Genomic DNA, 18,513 nt, shown 5'->3' on the forward strand with positions numbered 1-18,513 from the left:
ATGGTTAGAACAAAGTTCTGATTACAGATCAGCGTGGTAGCAATCCCAGGACTTTGGGAGGCTGAGGCAGGAGGATCACTTGAGCCCAAAAGTTTGAGAACAGCCTAAGCAACATAGTGAGACCCCATCTCTTAAAAAGACAAAAAAATTTTTTTAAAAGAATAAAGTTCTAATTTTATTCTTTTTAATAGTGATGATTTACAATGTGCTTTTAATACAAAGTCCTTAATGAAATGTATATAATTCAGGGAAAAATTCTCTTAAGGGACAGATATCAACCAAAACACTCCACTACAAGGATAAGACCCTTTTCAGAGTGCCCTGTGTGTCAAATCTGGTCCTTTATAAATGTGCTATCATTATTGGGGATGGCAGAAAATACCAGCTGCCTTAAAAAACTGTGAACATTTCTAGAGTTGTATCTGCTCTGCTTTCACAGAAAAGCAAGAATTACCTCTATGACTCAAGGCAGAGATAGCGGCAAGGGATCATGGGTGCCTGTTAGCTGTTTCAATAACAACCTTTGGCAACATGGTCAGCATCCCCAGGCCACAGGTCCTAACTAGTGACCTACATTAAGGCAACCATGTAGTATTTAAAAATAAATAAGTAAACTGAGGTAAAAAAATACACATGACATGAAAAGATAATGGCAGTATAAGTCATGATAGGCACATTGCAAAGCAATCTTTAAAGTATAATCCCATAACTGTGTTAAAACAACTTATGCATAAAAGATGCATAAAAATATGATTTGACATGCCTTGGCATAACTAAGGAATGCAGAAACAGTGTAAAAGCAGGAAACATTGACTTTTTAGTTCATATACTTCTATAGCAACCCAAATTTTTGCATTAAGGATTATCACTGCTTCAATCTTTGGGTAATTTTACTTCAATCTTCAAAAAAGCCTTAACTTTATACAAAAGTTGTATCTCCTAAACTGTATTTGATCCAGTGCCTAAATACTTCAAGGCCTTATATTTCTCTAAAATAGGGGAGGTCTGTTGTAGAGTTCGCATATATTTAATTGTGATGCTCTCTTGTACCCCTAAAAGATATTTGCAAGCTGGCCAGCCTGTAAGTGCCTGGAGAACAGGGACCTTATCACAGTCACTTGACTCACCAGAGCCTCACACTGCTGCCTTTCAAGAGTCTGCTTCCCAGGACAGAAGCCTCAGATTCAGGGTTCCTGGGGCAACAGACTCCATGGGGACTAGAGGACATCAACAGACTTCATGTCCCCTAAGATTAGAATGATAACAGGCTTCAAGTAGGTAGGTTTGTCAAGCTGAGTTTAGCTTTGCAAGGCTTCATTATGCTCACTTAATAATCTGTAACTTTACTACTCAAAAAATGATCACTGAAAACATTCAGGACTTACCCTTTGTCGAAGAATGATGTATGCCCTGATCGAGAGAACTTTGTGCCATTGCCATTCAGCACCCCACAGTTAACATTCCCTGAAATATAGGATTTTCGTGATGCTTGGTCCTTTGCAAAATTCCTACAAGCTGCTAATTTGGATTCTAAAGCCTACAAAAAAAGAAGGAGGAATGATAAGGTTGTCAAAACAGTAGCTGCACATAAAAATTTGCATTTCAAACCATTTCCATTTCAAGCCTCAAAACCTACTCATCTCAGTTGATAATGATGGTTAGTTCAGCCACAATCACCTTGCTAATACTTATGTTCCCTTTCTAATGAGCTTAGAATATTTTATTTATTCATCTTAGCATTACTGAAGGAAACACATATAATCTTCCCCTTACAACTAAGAAAAGCATGGCACAGGAGGCCCGGCAGATCCCAGGTCTCCTGACCCTACCCACTGTTGGTTTCTAAGGTGTAGGCTGTTGGTTGGTGTTAGGGGGCAGGGTGCATTTTGGGAGCAAGCACTACTAAAAAACCCAAAAATATCACTTGAGAATTTTTTTTTAGTGCAGCCAATTCTTTAAGTTCTTCATTTTTTTCTACTGCATGGGAATGGATGAGAGAATTTACAACACTTTACATGCAATTAAAAGCTGTTTTATTTCTCAGAGCACTCTGTAAAATGTTTAACTGATACCCTTTGTCTGCAATTAAATAATTCACCTGCAAATGACACTGGCCCTTCAGTATTTCCCTCTAAATTGGGCACCCTTGTTTTGTACCTGTCAGCACAACACCTGGCAAGCACCAGGCTCTACCAATAAACAGAGGACAAGAAGAGATCAGGTGTTTCTCATCTATTTCCACGTGCTCAGACATCACCAACTCCCTCTTTCCCATAAACACTTTGCCCAAATCAAACCTCTCCTCCTCCAAAAAGAAAAATACCATCCATGGCAAAAAAAAAAAAAAAAAAAAATGCAATTCATGTCTATTATCCACTACACTAAAGGACTGGGAATGCACAGCTAAATTAAGTCCACAGGTAACGTATACTTCACTTTGAGAATCCATTCGAACTTTCTGCCCCCACATTCCAATAAGAGCTACTAAGAAACAGCAACGACAGCTGGGCACAGTGGCTCATCCCTGTAATCCCAGCACTTTCGGAGACCAAGGCAGGTGGATCACTTGAGGCCAGGAGTTTGAGACCACCCTGGCCAACATGGTGAAACCCAGTCTCTACTAAAGAAAAAATTAACAAATTAGCCGGGCGTGGTGGCATACACCTGTAATCCCAGCTATACACCTGTAATCCCAGCAGGAGGCTGAGGCACAAGAATTGCTTGAACCCAGGAAGCAGAGGTTGAGCCTTGAGAGCGCCACTGCACTCCAGCCTGGGCAACAGAGCGAGACTCTATCTCAAAAAAAGAAACAGCAACAAAAACAGACAAATTTTTTTCTTCTTTTTCTATCCTATGACAAAAGTACAATGACCTAGTAAAATAACAACAGAAAAAAGAGAGGTAATGACCTTGTAGGACAGACTCTGAATAAGCATAATTCAATAATAATTCAGCAGCTTATTAAAACTACACACACAGTAGAAATTGAGAGCCATTCATTTCCCATATTCAAGACATGTGTTCATTCATTCATTCAAATACATTATTGAGCATCTATCACACAGCAGGCACAAGTTATGTCTGAGATATCGCTGAGGCATCCAAGCACAAGCAAGCAGGTCTTTTCAGGGGAAAAGAGTGGTCTAGAAATTAGGATTTGAAAGATACCCACACCCAGCAGTGGATGAAACCATGGTTGTGATTAAGATCAGAAAATCAAGGACAGAACTCTGAGTAAAACCAATACTGAAAGGGTGAGCAGATGAAGACCCAACAAGATGACTAAGAGGAATGCAAAGAAAGTTGGAAGCAGCCATGAAACAGCATCAGAGAAGCAGAGAAAAGAGGGCATTAAAAAAAAAAAAGGTCAGTGTTGAATGTTTCAGGTAAAATTAGGACAGAACAGCATCCGTTAGATTGGACAGCACTGAGATCACCAGTGAGCAGTTTTAGTGGCATGAGCAGGGGACAGAGCCCAGGCTAACATCTCTGGGGAGTGCACATGCAGTCAAAATGCTAACCATAAATGGAGACATGCTTTCAAGAAGCTTTAAAGTATGTGATATGTACCGTGTAAGTACTATATATATTTATATGGATAACATGTAATACAGAAATATTAAAGTATACATGTATAATACATAATATATAATGTGTAATACATAAATGTTACACATAAATATTAACACATATATAGCAAAAGGCTGAAGATACAGGAGAAATAAAGATTTGAGGGTTGGAAAAAATGAGATCCAAAGCACAGATGAACAAAATTAGCCACGGGCAGGAATTTGTACTTTCACCACTGGGACAAAAGGGAGGAACGGCTACAAATAGAGGTAATAATAGGAGGGTAATAACAGAAGATGAGAATAGAAATCAAAGGACCTTAAAGCAAATGGCCTTGATTTTCTGTGTGAAGAGGGACTTCCAGTTCAGCAGACAAAGCCATGTAAAGAGGCATAAATGAAATATTCACAGAAGCAAACAAGGGCTGGTGGACAGCAGCAGACCAAAAGTGTTGGTGACTTTTGGAGGTCATCATTTTGATGACTCTTAGAAAACAGATTGTCAGCTGAATGCGTAAACCATTCAAGCTGCCAAATTAAAGTTTCATGCACTACTTCTGAATAAAGTACTAAAGCAAAACAAACAAGGAACAAAGACAACATGGGGTTGAGGAACAGGCAGAACTAACCCGAGAGTGAAATGAGGAGAAATTCAAGAGCGACAACAATGCAGCGGCCCTAGAAGCGCATCAGGGCCTCCTGCAGAAAGCATGAATAAGCAGCTGGAAGACATAAGAGCAAAGAAAAGTGCAGGTTTCTTCTACTCAAAAGAAAGAAGGGGAAAATAGAAATGCTAGGAAAAGAAAACGGCACACAGGTCACCTTGATATGAATATTAAAAAACTCAACATGATTTTGAGCAAATTACAGTTAAACAAAATTCTCAAAACACATTTGTTGAGTGGCACGAATATAAAGACCAGAAGTGAAACTGTTCTGGAACACAAGGCTCACACCAACGAGAAGGCGCTGAAGTTGAGGTGGCCAAGGAACAATAAGGTGGGCAAGACTAAGAGTAGAGAGTGATGCCATGAGCCAAATGTTAAAGTCCCATAAAACACAAGACAAAGGAATGACCAGGAAGACGGGAGACAGCAGCAAAGACCAGGATGAGGGTGGTAGAACACACAGCAGGCCTTAGACAAAGTATGCTAGACAAGGACAGAGGCATTGTGCTGTTGAAACAGGAATGGGGAACAGGAAGAATGCCCAGGGGGAGCCTCCGAGCTCAGGATACAGGCTTTTCTGCAGGGACATCATGGAAATGTCCCTGCATTTCCATGGTACATATCTCTCACGGTACATATGACTCTGGCTAGTCACTAGATGCTTTTACTTCTCAGCTTCATTACAGTCTTTACCACAGAAAAGTATCCTTTCTTTCTTCCTTCACTTCAAGTTAAGAAATAATTCAGCCAGGCACAGTGGCTCACACCTGTAATCCCAGCACTTTGGGAGGCCAAGGCCGGTGGATCACCTGAGGTCGGGAGCTCAAGACCAGCCTGACCAACATGGAGAAACCCCGTCTCTACTAAAAATACAAAAACTTAGCCAGGCATGGTGGCACATGCCTATAATCCCAGCTAGTTCAGAGGCAGGAGAATCGCTTAAACCTGAGAGGTGGAGGTTGTGGTGAGCCAAGATCACGCCACTGCACTCCAGACTGGGCAACAAGAGTGAAACTCCACCTCAAAAAAAAAAAAAGAAAAAAGAAATAATTCAATACCTTGTCAATGGAAACACCTAGTGATCAATAATTGAAACTTACCCCCACTTTGCGTAAGAGATCCCCCACAATGTTCAGTGCTGATATCCTAGCAGAAGGAGTTAGTGGACTGGTACCAAAACCATTTGGTATAGCTAGAGAAAAATAAAAGATGAGTGATTACACTTGCATTTCCCTTTACATTTAGGTTTGGCTGTTGAGATTACAAAGTAGTATAACACTCAACACAATATCAACAAACTACTTCCAACTATGGATAAAGTCTAGATAACATAAGCAGGTTTAACCACTCTCCAATTGGTGAACATTTACATTATGTCAAATTTTTCACCATTACAAATAATGCTACAAGGACACATACTTTTACACATCTAGACAAGTATTTCTGGAAAAGAGATTCCTAAAAATAGAACTGCTAGGTCAGAGCCTATGCCCATTTTTTTTCACCTTAATGCTCTGTAAAAAGCCTGTACCAATATCAGCAATCTATGTGGTGGTGCCCTCAATAGTATCAGACATTATCTTTTTTTTTGACAATTTGATAGTCATGTTTAGTTTCTATTTCCATAGTAACTAGTCACTTGAATCTCTTCCAAAAATCAGCTGCTTAGTCTTTGTACGTTTTTTCTACTGGTTTGCTGGGAGGCCGAGGTAGGAGAATCGCTTGAACCCAAGAGGCAGAGGTTGCAAGTGAGCCAAGATCATACCACTGAACTCTAGCCTAGGCAACAAGAGCAAAAATCCATCTCAAAAAAAAAAAAAAAAAAAACCAACATTGTAAATAGTAAGATGTAAGATACAATTAGAGACAGACTACTTCAGAAAGATCAGCTCTAAGATCTCACGGATTTCTCTGATCACCTGCTGCTCCTTGCAATTCTGTGCTTTCTTGCAATGAAATTGCAGTGATCTAGTACACAGCAGCTTTTAGGTTAGCCAGTGAAAATTCATGCTATTGGTTCCAGCCTAAAAACATATTAAGCAAATATTACTGCCATAGGGTTGCCACATCTCATGCTGTGCCAGAGCAGGCTCCATGTCCCGTTGACTCCCCAAGTCCATGAATGAAAACTCTAATAGGCTATTAAAAAATACATGTACCACCTGTGGGTGTCACTGCACCTGAGGCTTTTAACTATTCTGATTAGTCCTCAACTAAAGGATTTTCAGATCTATATAATTCTAATTAGTAACATAATAGCAAAACTTTGTTAGCCCTCAGATGTAACTGTGAAATCTTCAAATACACAAGCAGCTATTCTGAAAAACTGATAATGAGGGCTCCTGATGACTGCTATAATCTACTGCCTGGCTTTGTCCTCAACAGTAAAGATGGCATACTAGTGCAATTAGTAACACCTTACGACCACATAGCACCTTCACATACCTTATCTGATGTCGCTTCGCAACAAGGCAAAGGCAAATTGAATTATCTACTCAAGGGCTACTAAGCACTTGAAATGTGGTTAATGTGAACAAGAAACTGAATTTTATATTTCATTTAGATTAATATAAATTTAGGCCAAGGCGGGTAGATCACAAGGTCAAGAAATTGAGACCATCCTGGCCAACATGGTGAAACTCCATTACAAAAATTAGCTGGACACGGTGGCATGCACCTGTAGTCCCAGCTACTCGGGAGGCTGAGGCAGGAGAATTGCTTGAACCTGGGAGGCAGAGGTTGCAGTGAGCCGAGATCGCGCCACTGCACTCCAGCCTGGCACCTGATGACAGAGCAAGACTCTGTCTTAAAAAATAATAATAATAAATATATATATATAGAGAGAGAGAGAGAGAGAGAGAGAGTCACATGGGCTAGTGACTACTTTATTGAGTAGCACAGACATAGCTCACTGTACTAATTGCCCACACAGCATTTTGAAAGCTAGAACCCTATAATTTAAAAAGGGGTGGGATGACAGCTTCTAATATAGGGGGAAAAAAAAGCATGGGGGGACAAGAGAGCTGAAATATGAACTGTGAGCTGCAAAATCTAAACAAATCTCAATTGAGAACTCTGGGATTCCATTTTAAGGTTCTATCTAGTGGCTAAGTGGTTTTTCTGCTTATTTGGATTTTTAAAAACACACTGGCTGATGGCCACGTGACTATTCTGTATATGCCAATCATCAATTACTCTGAAAGATGCCTTTGAAAACGGCAGCTCCTGAAGCATGTAACAAAATGGGCATGTCCATCCAAGCCGGTACATGAGTCTGAAAGATAACTTAATGATTCTCTGTACATTCTATGTAGAAAGGCCTCAGGTCTCCCATAAAATGCAAAGTGGCAAAAGGAAGAAATAAGACTGTGTTTAAATATGATCCCCAGATTTGTATGTGACAAAGAGATGTGCACAAACACAAACACACAATAAAAAAAAAACTCCAAATGTTAACGGTGCACCGGTGTCTGTAAGTGATAACATGATTTTTATTTTTTTTGTCTGTGCTTTTAAATTTTTCTACCTAAACATACTGCTATTATCAAAAAATCTATTGCTATAATCAAAAAATAAACTTTCCTTAAAAACCTTTAACTTTTAAAAATCTCATCTTAAATGTAGCCATCACTTCACTGTTTCCTATGTATGAGTGGCCCAGGAAGACAATTCCTTCTTCTGTTTCACATAGCACTAGACTTCACCAACTTTTAAACTAAAATTACTCTTTAAACCTTAGCAACCCACTTCAGCAACAAACCCCCTTAAGCTGATAATCTAACACAACGCCTCAAAAACAAAAGACATTACAAACCTTTCGGTGAAGGAAAAGTGTTCTCCGTTCCTTTGCCAACAGGGGTAGCTGGCAAAGAGAGTGACGCTTGGACAGCAGAGTCCATCTTTTCACAATCTAGAGTTGGAGAGCTAGGAGCCGACTTTCTAGTTACTTCCTGTTGTCTTTCTCGAACTGCTAGTTCTTGCCTTAAATCTGTAAAATATTGCAAACAAGGGAAGGAATACTCACTAGAGGGAGAAAATGTATCAAGAAAAGAGACATCTAAAATGTTGTAAAGACGTTCTTCCTAAATTGCTATTTCTCAAAAAATAATTTTCTAGTTATTAATAATTTTTATATCTAGGGTAATAAAAATGGTAAAACTACTATCTAAATGATCTTTCAGAATTTAAAAATGTTATAACCTGAGAGAAGTTACTTATGCTCATATGCAAAAAGAAACAGTGCAGAGTACAGAGTACGATTCACACAAAAGTAAATATTCTTCACCAACTCATTTGCTTTTATTTTCAAATGTGTAGTTTTGGGATTATTGCAAAACTATGTGGATTTTTGTAATTTTAAATGGGTTGGTATTAACTATCACCACTACAAAATATTTGGTTTTAGAAAAGAAGTACTCGGAACAGTTTAAAGTTTTTTCATGCTCTCAAATATCAAGGATTTTTTTTTCTTTTTTGAGATGGTGTCTCGCTTTGTCACCCAGGCTGGAGTGCAGTGGCACAGTCTCAGCTCACTGCAACCTCTGCCTCCGGGTGCAAGCGATTCTCCTAGCTCAGTCTCCCCAGTAGCTGGGATTACAGGCACCTGCCAGTATGCCCAGCTAAATTTTTTGTATTTTTAGTAGAGACAGGGTTGCACCATGTTGGTCAGGCTGGTCTCGAACTCCTGACCTCAAATGATCAGCCCGCCTCAGCCTCCCAAAGTGCTGGGATTACAGACGTGAGCCACCACGCCCAGTCAATATCGAGTTTTTAACCAAAAATTAATGTTTTCTTTTCCGATTATGCAATTAATCTACAGAATATTTGTTTATGTTAACAAAGAAACAAAGTCATCCCCCTTTTGGGTATGTATCCAAAAGAATTCAAAACAGGATCTCAAAGAGATATATTTGCACACCCATGTTCACAGTGACATCATTCACAATAGTCAAGAGATGAGAGCAACTCCACATCCACCCACAGATGAACAGATAAAGAAAATGAATACATACAATGGACTATCTTTCAGCCTTAAAAAAGAAGGAAATCTTGTCACATGCTACACACGGATAAACCTTGAGGACACTATGTTAAGTGTAATAAGCCAGTCACAAATACTCTATAATTCCCCTTATATGAGGTATCTAAAGTAGTTGAACTCATAGAAAGTAGAACTGCGGTTGCTAGGGGCTAAAAGGAAGAGAAAATGAGCAGTGACTATTCAATAGGCATAGTTTCAGTTTTACAAGATGAAAAAGTTCTAAAAATCTGTTTACACAACAGTTTCACTATATTTAACACTACTGGACTGTACACTTAAAAATGGTTAAGAAGCCAGGCACAGTGGCTCACACCTGTAATCCCAACATTTTGGGAGAAACAGAAGGATCACTTAAGGCCAAGAGTTCAAGACCAGCCTGGCTGACATAGTGAGACTGGGTTGCCACAAAATTTTTTTTTTAATTAGCTGGATGTAGTAGCACATTCCTGTAATCCTAGCTACACAGGAGGCTGAGGTGGGAGGATCACTTAAGCCTAGGAGTTTGAGGCTGCAGTGAGCTATCATCTCACCACTGTATCCTAGCCTGGGCAACAGAGCAAATCCTGTCTCAAAAAAAAAAACAAAACAAGGGTAGTTAAGACGGTCAATGTTATGTGGTTTTTACCACAATTATAACCAAGTAAGATATAAATGATGAGAAGTTCTTCAGGTAAATATATCACTTCCTCAGGGGGAAAAAAGGACATAATAAAACTATCTCTGAAAGATTCAATAGACATTGGACAAGAAGTTTCACAAGTAGTAATTGAACTACAAATCAGAAAACAAGATAGCAACTTTCAACTTTCAAATGGACTGATATTTAAATTATTTTGTTAATTATTATTAACAAAGCTATAGAGTATGAAGACACTCAGTTGTTACCATCAAAAATATTTCCTTTGCCTCTCCTAAAGAAATCATCAGATACTCCTAAATATTATGAAGATCTTAGTCACAGCACTACTTATAACTAACAAACTCATTACTAAAACATAACTTTATAATAGGTTATCTAACATTTTGAAAATCTGTTTTAAAAGATTTTTTATTGCCATGGACCGTATTTTCTACGTTAAGTTGTAGAAAAGGCGGGGAAAGAAATAAGGGTGAATGTAAGTGTCTGTGTGTCTGCACAGTATGGTCTTTCAAAAAAACAGACAGATAGGTACAGTCATAGGAAACACTGGAAAGAAATTCAACAAACTGTTAGTGGTTTCTCTCCAGATAAAGGATTGGCAGTATTTTTTATTTTCTTCTTTGTGGTATTTTGAATTCTATAATGCATAAGGAAAAAAGGGGGAGAAAAGGAAAATTTTAAAGGAAAGTATATATGAACTATATATATAATATGTATACGGCAGTATGTATACTATTTATGTGTATGTATACTATGTGTACATACTGCTGTATACATATTATATACATAGTTTGTTTATTATTTAGGTAGGAGCAACAAGAAAAAAACCAAAACAAACGGAACAGCATATGCACAGTGGTAGTGGCTACAGCTTTGGAAATCAGAACAGGGTTTAAACCTCAGCTGACAAGCTATATTACCTGGGACTAAACTCAAACTCTGTTTTCTCATTTCTAAAATAGAGATAAGAATATCTACCTCTTAGCACTCATGATATAGGTATTAAGTAAATTAACAGATTAGCAGATAGCACAGTGCTTGAAAAAGTATACAAAAGTATAGCTTTGTCTGGGCACGGTGGCTCACGCCTGTAACCTCAGCACTTTGGGAGGCCAAGGCGGGCAGATTATTTGAGGTCAGAAATTCGAGACAAGCCTGGCCAACATGGTGAAACCCTGTCTCTACTAAAAATACAAAAGTTAGCTGGGCACGCTGGTGGGCACCTGTAATCCCAGCTACTCGGGAGGTTGAGACAGGAGAATTGCCTAAGCCTAGGAGGTGGAGGCTGCAGTGAGCAGAGATCATGCCATTGCACTCCAGCCGGGGCAACAGAGCAAGACTTCATCTCAAAAAAAAAAAAAAAAAAAAAAAATAGTATAGCTTTGAAAAAGTTGACCCTAAGCTTCTTCTTGCATAGGGACAGTAAGGTAAGGGATGACAGTTTTCCCTCAGTATACATGGGGACTGGTTCTAGGATCCCCACCTACACCAAAATTGGCACATACTCAAGGCCCACACTTGGCCCATAAATACGAAGTCAGTCCTCCGTATACAGGGTTTTGAATGCTGTGTATACTGTATTTTCACTCTGTGTTTGGTTGAAAAAAAGTCAAAGTGGACCCACACAGTTCAAACCCACGTTGTTCAAGGGCCAACTATATACTTTAAGTTATAAATTTTACCTCTTGCTTCATCCTTTAACCTCTGTACAGAGACCAACAAAGATTCCTTTTCATCAAGTTCACTTTCTAAAAACGCATTTCGTTCAATGGCCTGATTTAGCCTCTGTTCAAAGTCTTCCAGTGAAACTATTGTTGCCCTAAAAAGAAAAATTTAGAGTACATGAATTAAATAAATAACATGTGCAAACGGACAGTACAAATGAAAACTGTCATTTATCTCGTGACATTTCCTGACCTAGCCAGGCTGGCCCCATCCAAAGAAAATGATCTTGCCCCTTCCTGACCACTGCTGGCATGTAGTGTCTCTATCATTTGGGCAATATATTCAATATACTCTCTTAAATTCCCATCTATTCCATAATGTTCCCTACAGATAGGCTAGTTGTTACGCTATTTATATCTAACACTGTATTTTGAACACAATACAAAATCAAGTTCACACATTTTCAGAAAGAAAACTTTTCAACACTTGTCATGTATATATATAAGAGTTTAAAACATTAAATCCCAAGTCAGGGAACTTAAGGCCAACTCACACTGACTTCCTAGAACTAAATCAAAAAGAAAATCCGAACTTTCCACACCTGAGTAAGGAAAGGACCAGAGGCTACTCTTTGCTTTCTGCAACCAATCAGATATTTGCATAGGGTGTTACTTTGTAACTTCACTTCAGCCTATGATTGGTTGCCCTCTGCAACCAATTAACCAATCAATTAGACTGATCATGAGCCACTACTTCATTTGCATGGGGTATACACCAAGTGGCCAATGGAAAACCTCTAGAGGGTATCTGGACACCAGAAGATCCCGTAACCAGGGACCCTGAGCCGCTGCTTGGGCCCGCTCCCACCCTGGGGAGTGTATTTCCATTTTCAATAAATCTCCGCTTTTGTTGCTTCATTCCTTCCTTGCTTTGCTGTGTGTTTTGTACAAATCTTTGTTCAAAATGCCAAGAACCTGAACGACTTGCAGTAACTGTCAGTAACTGTCCCACTCCATTTACCTCCCACCAACCCTTTTCTTCCTGGACTTCTCAGACACTCATTCAACAAACATTAACAGGCACCTATTCTATGTCTCACACTATATGCAATCTGCTATAGAAATAAAATTCCTTCACCTCAAGTTGGAATTTAAAGCCACATCTAATTTTATCAATTCCTACCAATCGCCAAAATGTCTCTCATATCCATTTCTTCTTCAACCTTCTGTCCCAACCTCCTCCAATCTTCTGCCTAAATTCTTCATTCATCACCTGGATTACTCCTAAATGGTCTTTACATCTCCTCCCTACTTCCAATTCCTCATTATTATCTTCTCCAATCAAAATCTGATATTACTCCTTTGTTTAAAAAACAAAATTAATGAGTTCTCCATTGCCTAGAGAGTGACTTTCAAACATAGCCTACTAGGTTGTTCACAGTCTGGCCCCAACCACTTCCAGGCTCATCTCCTTCAGCCACGCTATCACTATACACATCAATCAATGTGAAATATGGGCCAGGGGCAGTGGCTCATGCCTGTAATCCCAGCACTTTGAGAGGCCGAGGTGGGCAAATCACTTGAGGTCAGAGTTCGAGACCAGCTTGACCAACATGGCAAAACCCCATCTCTACTAAAAATACAAAAATTAGCCAGGCATAGTGGCACATACCTGTAAACCCAGCTACTAGGGAGGCTGAGGCATGAGAATAACTCGAACCCAGTAGGCAGAGGTTGCAGTGAGTGCAAACGGAGCCGCTGCACTCCAGCCTGGGCAACAGAGCAAGACTCACATCTCAGGAAAAAAAAAAAAAAAGCTCAAATATGAATACCTCAAGTACTTTCCTGCCTCTCTGCCTTTGCACCTGTCTTTTTACCCGGTTAACGTCTACTCTTCCTTGCAGACTCAGCAATGGCTTCCCAAATTCCCCCAAGTGCTCTGGCTGCTGCCTCCTCTATGCCCTTGAGCAGCTTGCCCACTTCTTTTTACTAGGCTATTAACACAGTGAATGTACCTATGTGTCACCCCCAAGGGTAGTGACCTGACTAGCTCTGCATCCGTACATTTAGCATCACATCAGTCACTTAAGACTCACGGCATAAATAGGAAGAAAATACCAGGAAACAACTATAAAGTAATAGGAATTAAGTTTGGAATGATTAAGAAACAAATAATTACAGATGCATGAAAGTTTGGCAACAGTAATAGCAAGCCACTGTAGTCTGCTCAGAAAATTTGAACTGAAATCAACATTTTAAGAAAATTCATCAGTCAGTATTAAAACACAAGAGAAGAAAAAGGAATAGAAATATAAAGACAGATCAGCTAGAAGATAACTACAGAAACCAGGTATAAGATGTGAGGACCTACAGGAAGTACAGAAGTGTTAAGAACACAGAGGGAAGATGGAGGAAAGCATTAGACAGTTTAGAAAAAAACAACCCAGGCCAGGTGCAGTGCTCACACCTGTAATCCCAACACTTGGAGAGGCCGAGGCAGGCAGATCACTTGATGCCGGAATTCAAGACCACCCTGGCCAACATAGCAAAACCCCGTCTCTACTAAAAATACAAAAATTAGCCAGGTGTGGTGGTACACACCTGTAATCACAGTGACTTGGAAGGCTGAGGCACAAGAATTGCTTGAACCTGGGAGGCAGAGGTTTCAGTGAGCCGAGATCACGCCACTTTTTAGGGCAACTATTATTGCCCTAAAAAGAAAAATTAGAGTACATGAATTAAATGAATAACATTAAATAAATAACACACTCTATACCTGCACTCCAGCCTGGGTGACAGAGTAAGACCTAGTCTCAAAAAAACAAAACAAAACCAGTAAGATCAACAATGGCACATGAAGGAAAAAGGAAAAATTGAAAGAGAAAAGCTGTGAAGGGCATTATCCGGGAGATGAGGATTTGGGGTTCTTTTCCATATGATGAGTTACAGGTAACATGAAAAACCAAAAGGGAATGTTCTGGGACTAAGATCTAGGGGAAAAGCCCAATAAAGATTTTAATCACTAATTATCAACTTGGTTTTTTTCTAACAAAATGCAGTCATTCGTTTACCTTTTGGCTCGCTCCAGGTCGTCATTGGCCTGCTCCAGCTCTCTCACATACTTATGCAATTGCTCCTTAATGGCTCGAGTCTGACTTAAATCATCTTCTAACACTGAGACCTGCTTGTAGCTCTGTGCATACTGATGCTCTAGCTTCTCCTGAAGGCATCAGTATAGGAAAGTACATGTCGTTAATATACAGTCCTCTTTAATAAAGATGTAACTCAAGTTAAAAGGGTGGGGGTAGACCAAGGAATTTACCCACACTCTTGTAACAATTATTTTAAAAACAACTAAATCACACATTCATTCTAAGTGCCTAAACTCATGTTAAATTTTGTTGACCATTCTCCTCTCAGAAAGAAACCCAGTAACGATCTCTCTGAAAAGAAGTAATATAAAAAAAACCCTGGCCTCAAAATCCCCAAACTTGTTGGGAAAACCTCTGGGTTTTCAGGCTAAATGTGGCCCAGGGTAAGCACAGAGTTCAAATTCCCTACCCTTTACCTTCCCACCCAGCATTCCCCACCCACCTATTCCCCAAACACTAAACACCCTCAAACGTGGCTACAGTAGATGGTGAAGGGCGGAGAAAAGGATTAATCCTTTTGCTCCTAAAAACTCCTTTTTTAGAAGGGAAATCTTTAATTCAAACTAAATTCCAAAACTGAAAGAGCTATGAACAATAATGAAATAAATCCATATTTCCTATAAATATAATTGTAAACATACTTCAGAATGAGGTACTCTGTCAAAACAAATCATCAGGCAGCTTTTGAAAAGTATAGGAACTACAATATAACACAGCTAGAACATTATAGCTAGAAGAGTGACAGCTACAAAGTTTCTAAGTGAACTCCTAAACTCTAAACCACCTTTTCCCTTGGTTCCATGAAAGAAAACATTTTATTCAAAAATTCACTTTAAGCCTTTTTTTAAAACCACTTTTTGTCACCTGCTGCTCTTAAGCACCTGAAAAATATACTTCTCATTTTAATTAAACCCAACACATTAGACACCAGCTTCCACTGCTGCAATTACCTTTAATGCCTCCACTTCGTATTTCAGTCTTTGGTTATCAGCCTGCAAGTCTCTATTTCTTTGTTCAGCCTGTACTAATTGTGCCTCCAACTCTGCTTCTAATTCTCTGCTTCCTTCCTGGAATTCAACTAGCTCATCCCGAGCTTCCTGGAAGCTAATCAGAAACAAAGTGGGAAAGATGAGTTATAGTAAGAACCACAAGAATGGTCCTGGAGATGATTATATAGCAATTCGATAATTTTTGCTTGAATGCTAATGCTCTCATAAAATATACTAAAGACAATCTGTTTTCCATCTCTTACTGTATATATACTAAAGACAATCTATTTTCCATTTCTTACTGTATATATTCGGGGTTCAATGAAAATTACTTACAAGCCCAAAAAGCAGTCACAAGTCAGTGATTACGATATTTATGAAAAGTAAGTCTACATGGTTCAATACCATTAACTTCTTCCACCACAGAACTCAGATGGGAGAAAAATGCATCTTTACCTTCATTAAAGTAACAAATTTGGCATTTCCTTCTACTTTATTCAACAGAAATCACAGATATTTTCATGTCACAACAGAATTGCTGCATCTAATCACTTATTCTCATGACTATTTCAAAATTAGTAGTTACTACATTCACTTCTGTATCTTTTTTACTTAATGCATTAATAGAGAAGTACATATTGCTATGCCACAAATTAGATAACTTTTCAATATAGTTGATTTCCTCTGTAATTCTATTATTCTATGCATTTAAAAATATTATGCTGAAAAGTCCATAGGCTACCCCAGCCTATTACAACATCTATGACACAGAAAAAGATTAAGAACCCTGCCATAGATACACACCTTTCATATCCACTGGCACAACAGAATAACTGACTTCGGTGATAATAATGAAAGAGGAGTAAAAGGTTTGATAAGACTTAGTAAACTCTGTTAACCAAAATAGGAAAACGTATCAATATTTTATTTAGAAAGATCCCATTTTAAAAAAAGAAATTTGAGACAAGTTTTGGTGCGAAAGGTTTTTAATCTAAAAGTTCTCCCAACCAAATAATTGAAATTGTATAAAACATTCCATGCCCCTGAAGCTTCTCCCCCTCCCTCAAAGCTTTGCTGGCTCCAGACACTGATCATGCTTGCCTGAGGAGAACGTAATCTGTTCTACGGAGCCCTAGACAGCTTATCAGAATCTCCAAATGACCAAAATGATGAGGCAGAATCAGTGCGCGCAAAGCAGGCCAAAGACGGCCTAAAAAGCATAAAGAAAGCAAATGATCAGAAGAAATCATAAATGACAGTTTTCCTACTATTTTAATAATTTGAACAATATAAAGACTTACAGCACGTTTATACTATTTAAATACAAGCAATGTGGTGACTATTTCTACAATCTCAATCCTAGAATCCTAAATCTGCAATTCTAAATTTAGCTTTATGTTAAAAAGAAAAATATACAAACAAGACACGGTGCATTTCAAATGCCCTTCCCTACTTTTAGTGTGCTTTTCAACATTACCTTTGCTTATACTTCAAGGAAAGTTCCTTCCAATAAGCAGTTTCCTCCTTTAAACTTGAAAAATCTGGTATATCTTCACCATCCATGATCAAGAAAGCCTGTGAAACATTAAAGACAAACAAATTAGAGAACGGAGAAATCTAAGCAAAAGCATAAAATCTGGGACAACAATAAATTGCAGCATTTTGGAGGGAGTAAAACATGAGAGATTCTAGTGGTCAACTCTCTTGTAACTCATGCATGTAAGCCACTTCACTGCTCCTCTCAGGGACCACCAATATTGTGAATGAGGTCTTAACAAAGGTTTTCATACAAAGCAACATGAGGCACTTTCGGTTGCAGCACAGGTGCTGGGTGACTTGGCTAACAGAATCATGATGCACACAGAGTTCCAGCAGTTGGTTTAAGGCCAAGTAGTCTTCTGCGAATCAGGAGACAGAAACAAGCTGATTGTCAGAAATGCTGCTGCCGCATGCATGCCCTTCCCAGGTGTACAATTGCTTCAAAACAGATGCATGGAACATTTTATGCCAGGTGACCCTACTAGAAAATCAGGCACCACATTCCCAACAATTTACTAAGATCAAATTTCTAAAACTTCCTGTTAATTATCTTTGAAATCCAAAGCTTCCTTCCAAAAGGCCACTAATCTCCAACTTCAGTGATCTCTCTTTCATCTTGGTTCTTCTCCCAAGTCATTCAGAGAGGGGGAAAAGTGATTTAATGAACTTACATTTGGACTAGTTACCTAAAACTCCCAACCGATCATCAGGCTCACTCTAGAGTCATGCCTACAGTTTCCTAGCACGCCCCTTCCCAAGCATCCCACTTTATATTCCAGCACTACTGTTCAAAACTATCTTAACACACCATGCTATTTCAGGTCTGGAAAACCCACTCCAGATTTTCTCCAACTGGAATTGCTCCCCTAACTAGGAAAACTTCTATTTATCCTTAAAACCTAGTTGTCATCTTTTCTAGAGAGGTTTTCTTGCCCTCAATTGGACAGCATTAAAATCTCTTGCACTCTTTGCTACCTCTATACCCTACACATGCTTTCACTGATATAATTACCACAGAGCAATGCATTTGCTTATACCTTTGTGTCACCTGTTAGGTTGACTTATTTAGTTCCGTCTCAGTCCAATGCCTGCACAATAGTGCATACTCTATGACGTTTACTAAATTAAAGCATAATTGATTCAACCTAATCCATACTAGGCAGCAAGAAATTAAGACCAGCTTTAAAAGTAAATTAATAAAACCTGGAGATGCAGAGAACTTGGAGTTTATCTAGCACAAGCCACTCAGGA

The 18,513-nt window shown here is 38.9% G+C and overlaps 1 protein-coding gene across 4 annotated transcripts in view; it reads right to left on the reverse strand.

The window, feature by feature from the left end:
• NDEL1 (nudE neurodevelopment protein 1 like 1) overlaps positions 1 to 18,513 on the reverse strand; it is a 58,873-nt gene that overhangs the window by 6,468 nt on the left and 33,892 nt on the right. For all 4 annotated transcript variants that reach the window (XM_012457573.2, XM_012457574.2, XM_064378325.1 and 1 more), the window contains exons 2-8: positions 17,201 to 17,298; positions 15,685 to 15,838; positions 14,654 to 14,802; positions 11,601 to 11,737; positions 8,052 to 8,225; positions 5,338 to 5,429; positions 1,386 to 1,537 (exon numbers count right to left, since the gene is read on the reverse strand). In XM_012457573.2, coding sequence (XP_012312996.1) covers positions 1,386 to 1,537; positions 5,338 to 5,429; positions 8,052 to 8,225; positions 11,601 to 11,737; positions 14,654 to 14,802; positions 15,685 to 15,838; positions 17,201 to 17,286 — 944 coding nt within the window. In that variant the 5' untranslated portion in view covers positions 17,287 to 17,298. The remainder of the gene's footprint in view (positions 1 to 1,385; positions 1,538 to 5,337; positions 5,430 to 8,051; positions 8,226 to 11,600; positions 11,738 to 14,653; positions 14,803 to 15,684; positions 15,839 to 17,200; positions 17,299 to 18,513) is intronic.

Source organism: Aotus nancymaae, unplaced genomic scaffold, assembly GCF_030222135.1.
Source record: "Aotus nancymaae isolate 86718 unplaced genomic scaffold, 86718_ANA_hifiasm-v0.15.2.pri h1tg000018l, whole genome shotgun sequence".
NCBI lineage: Eukaryota > Metazoa > Chordata > Mammalia > Primates > Aotidae > Aotus > Aotus nancymaae.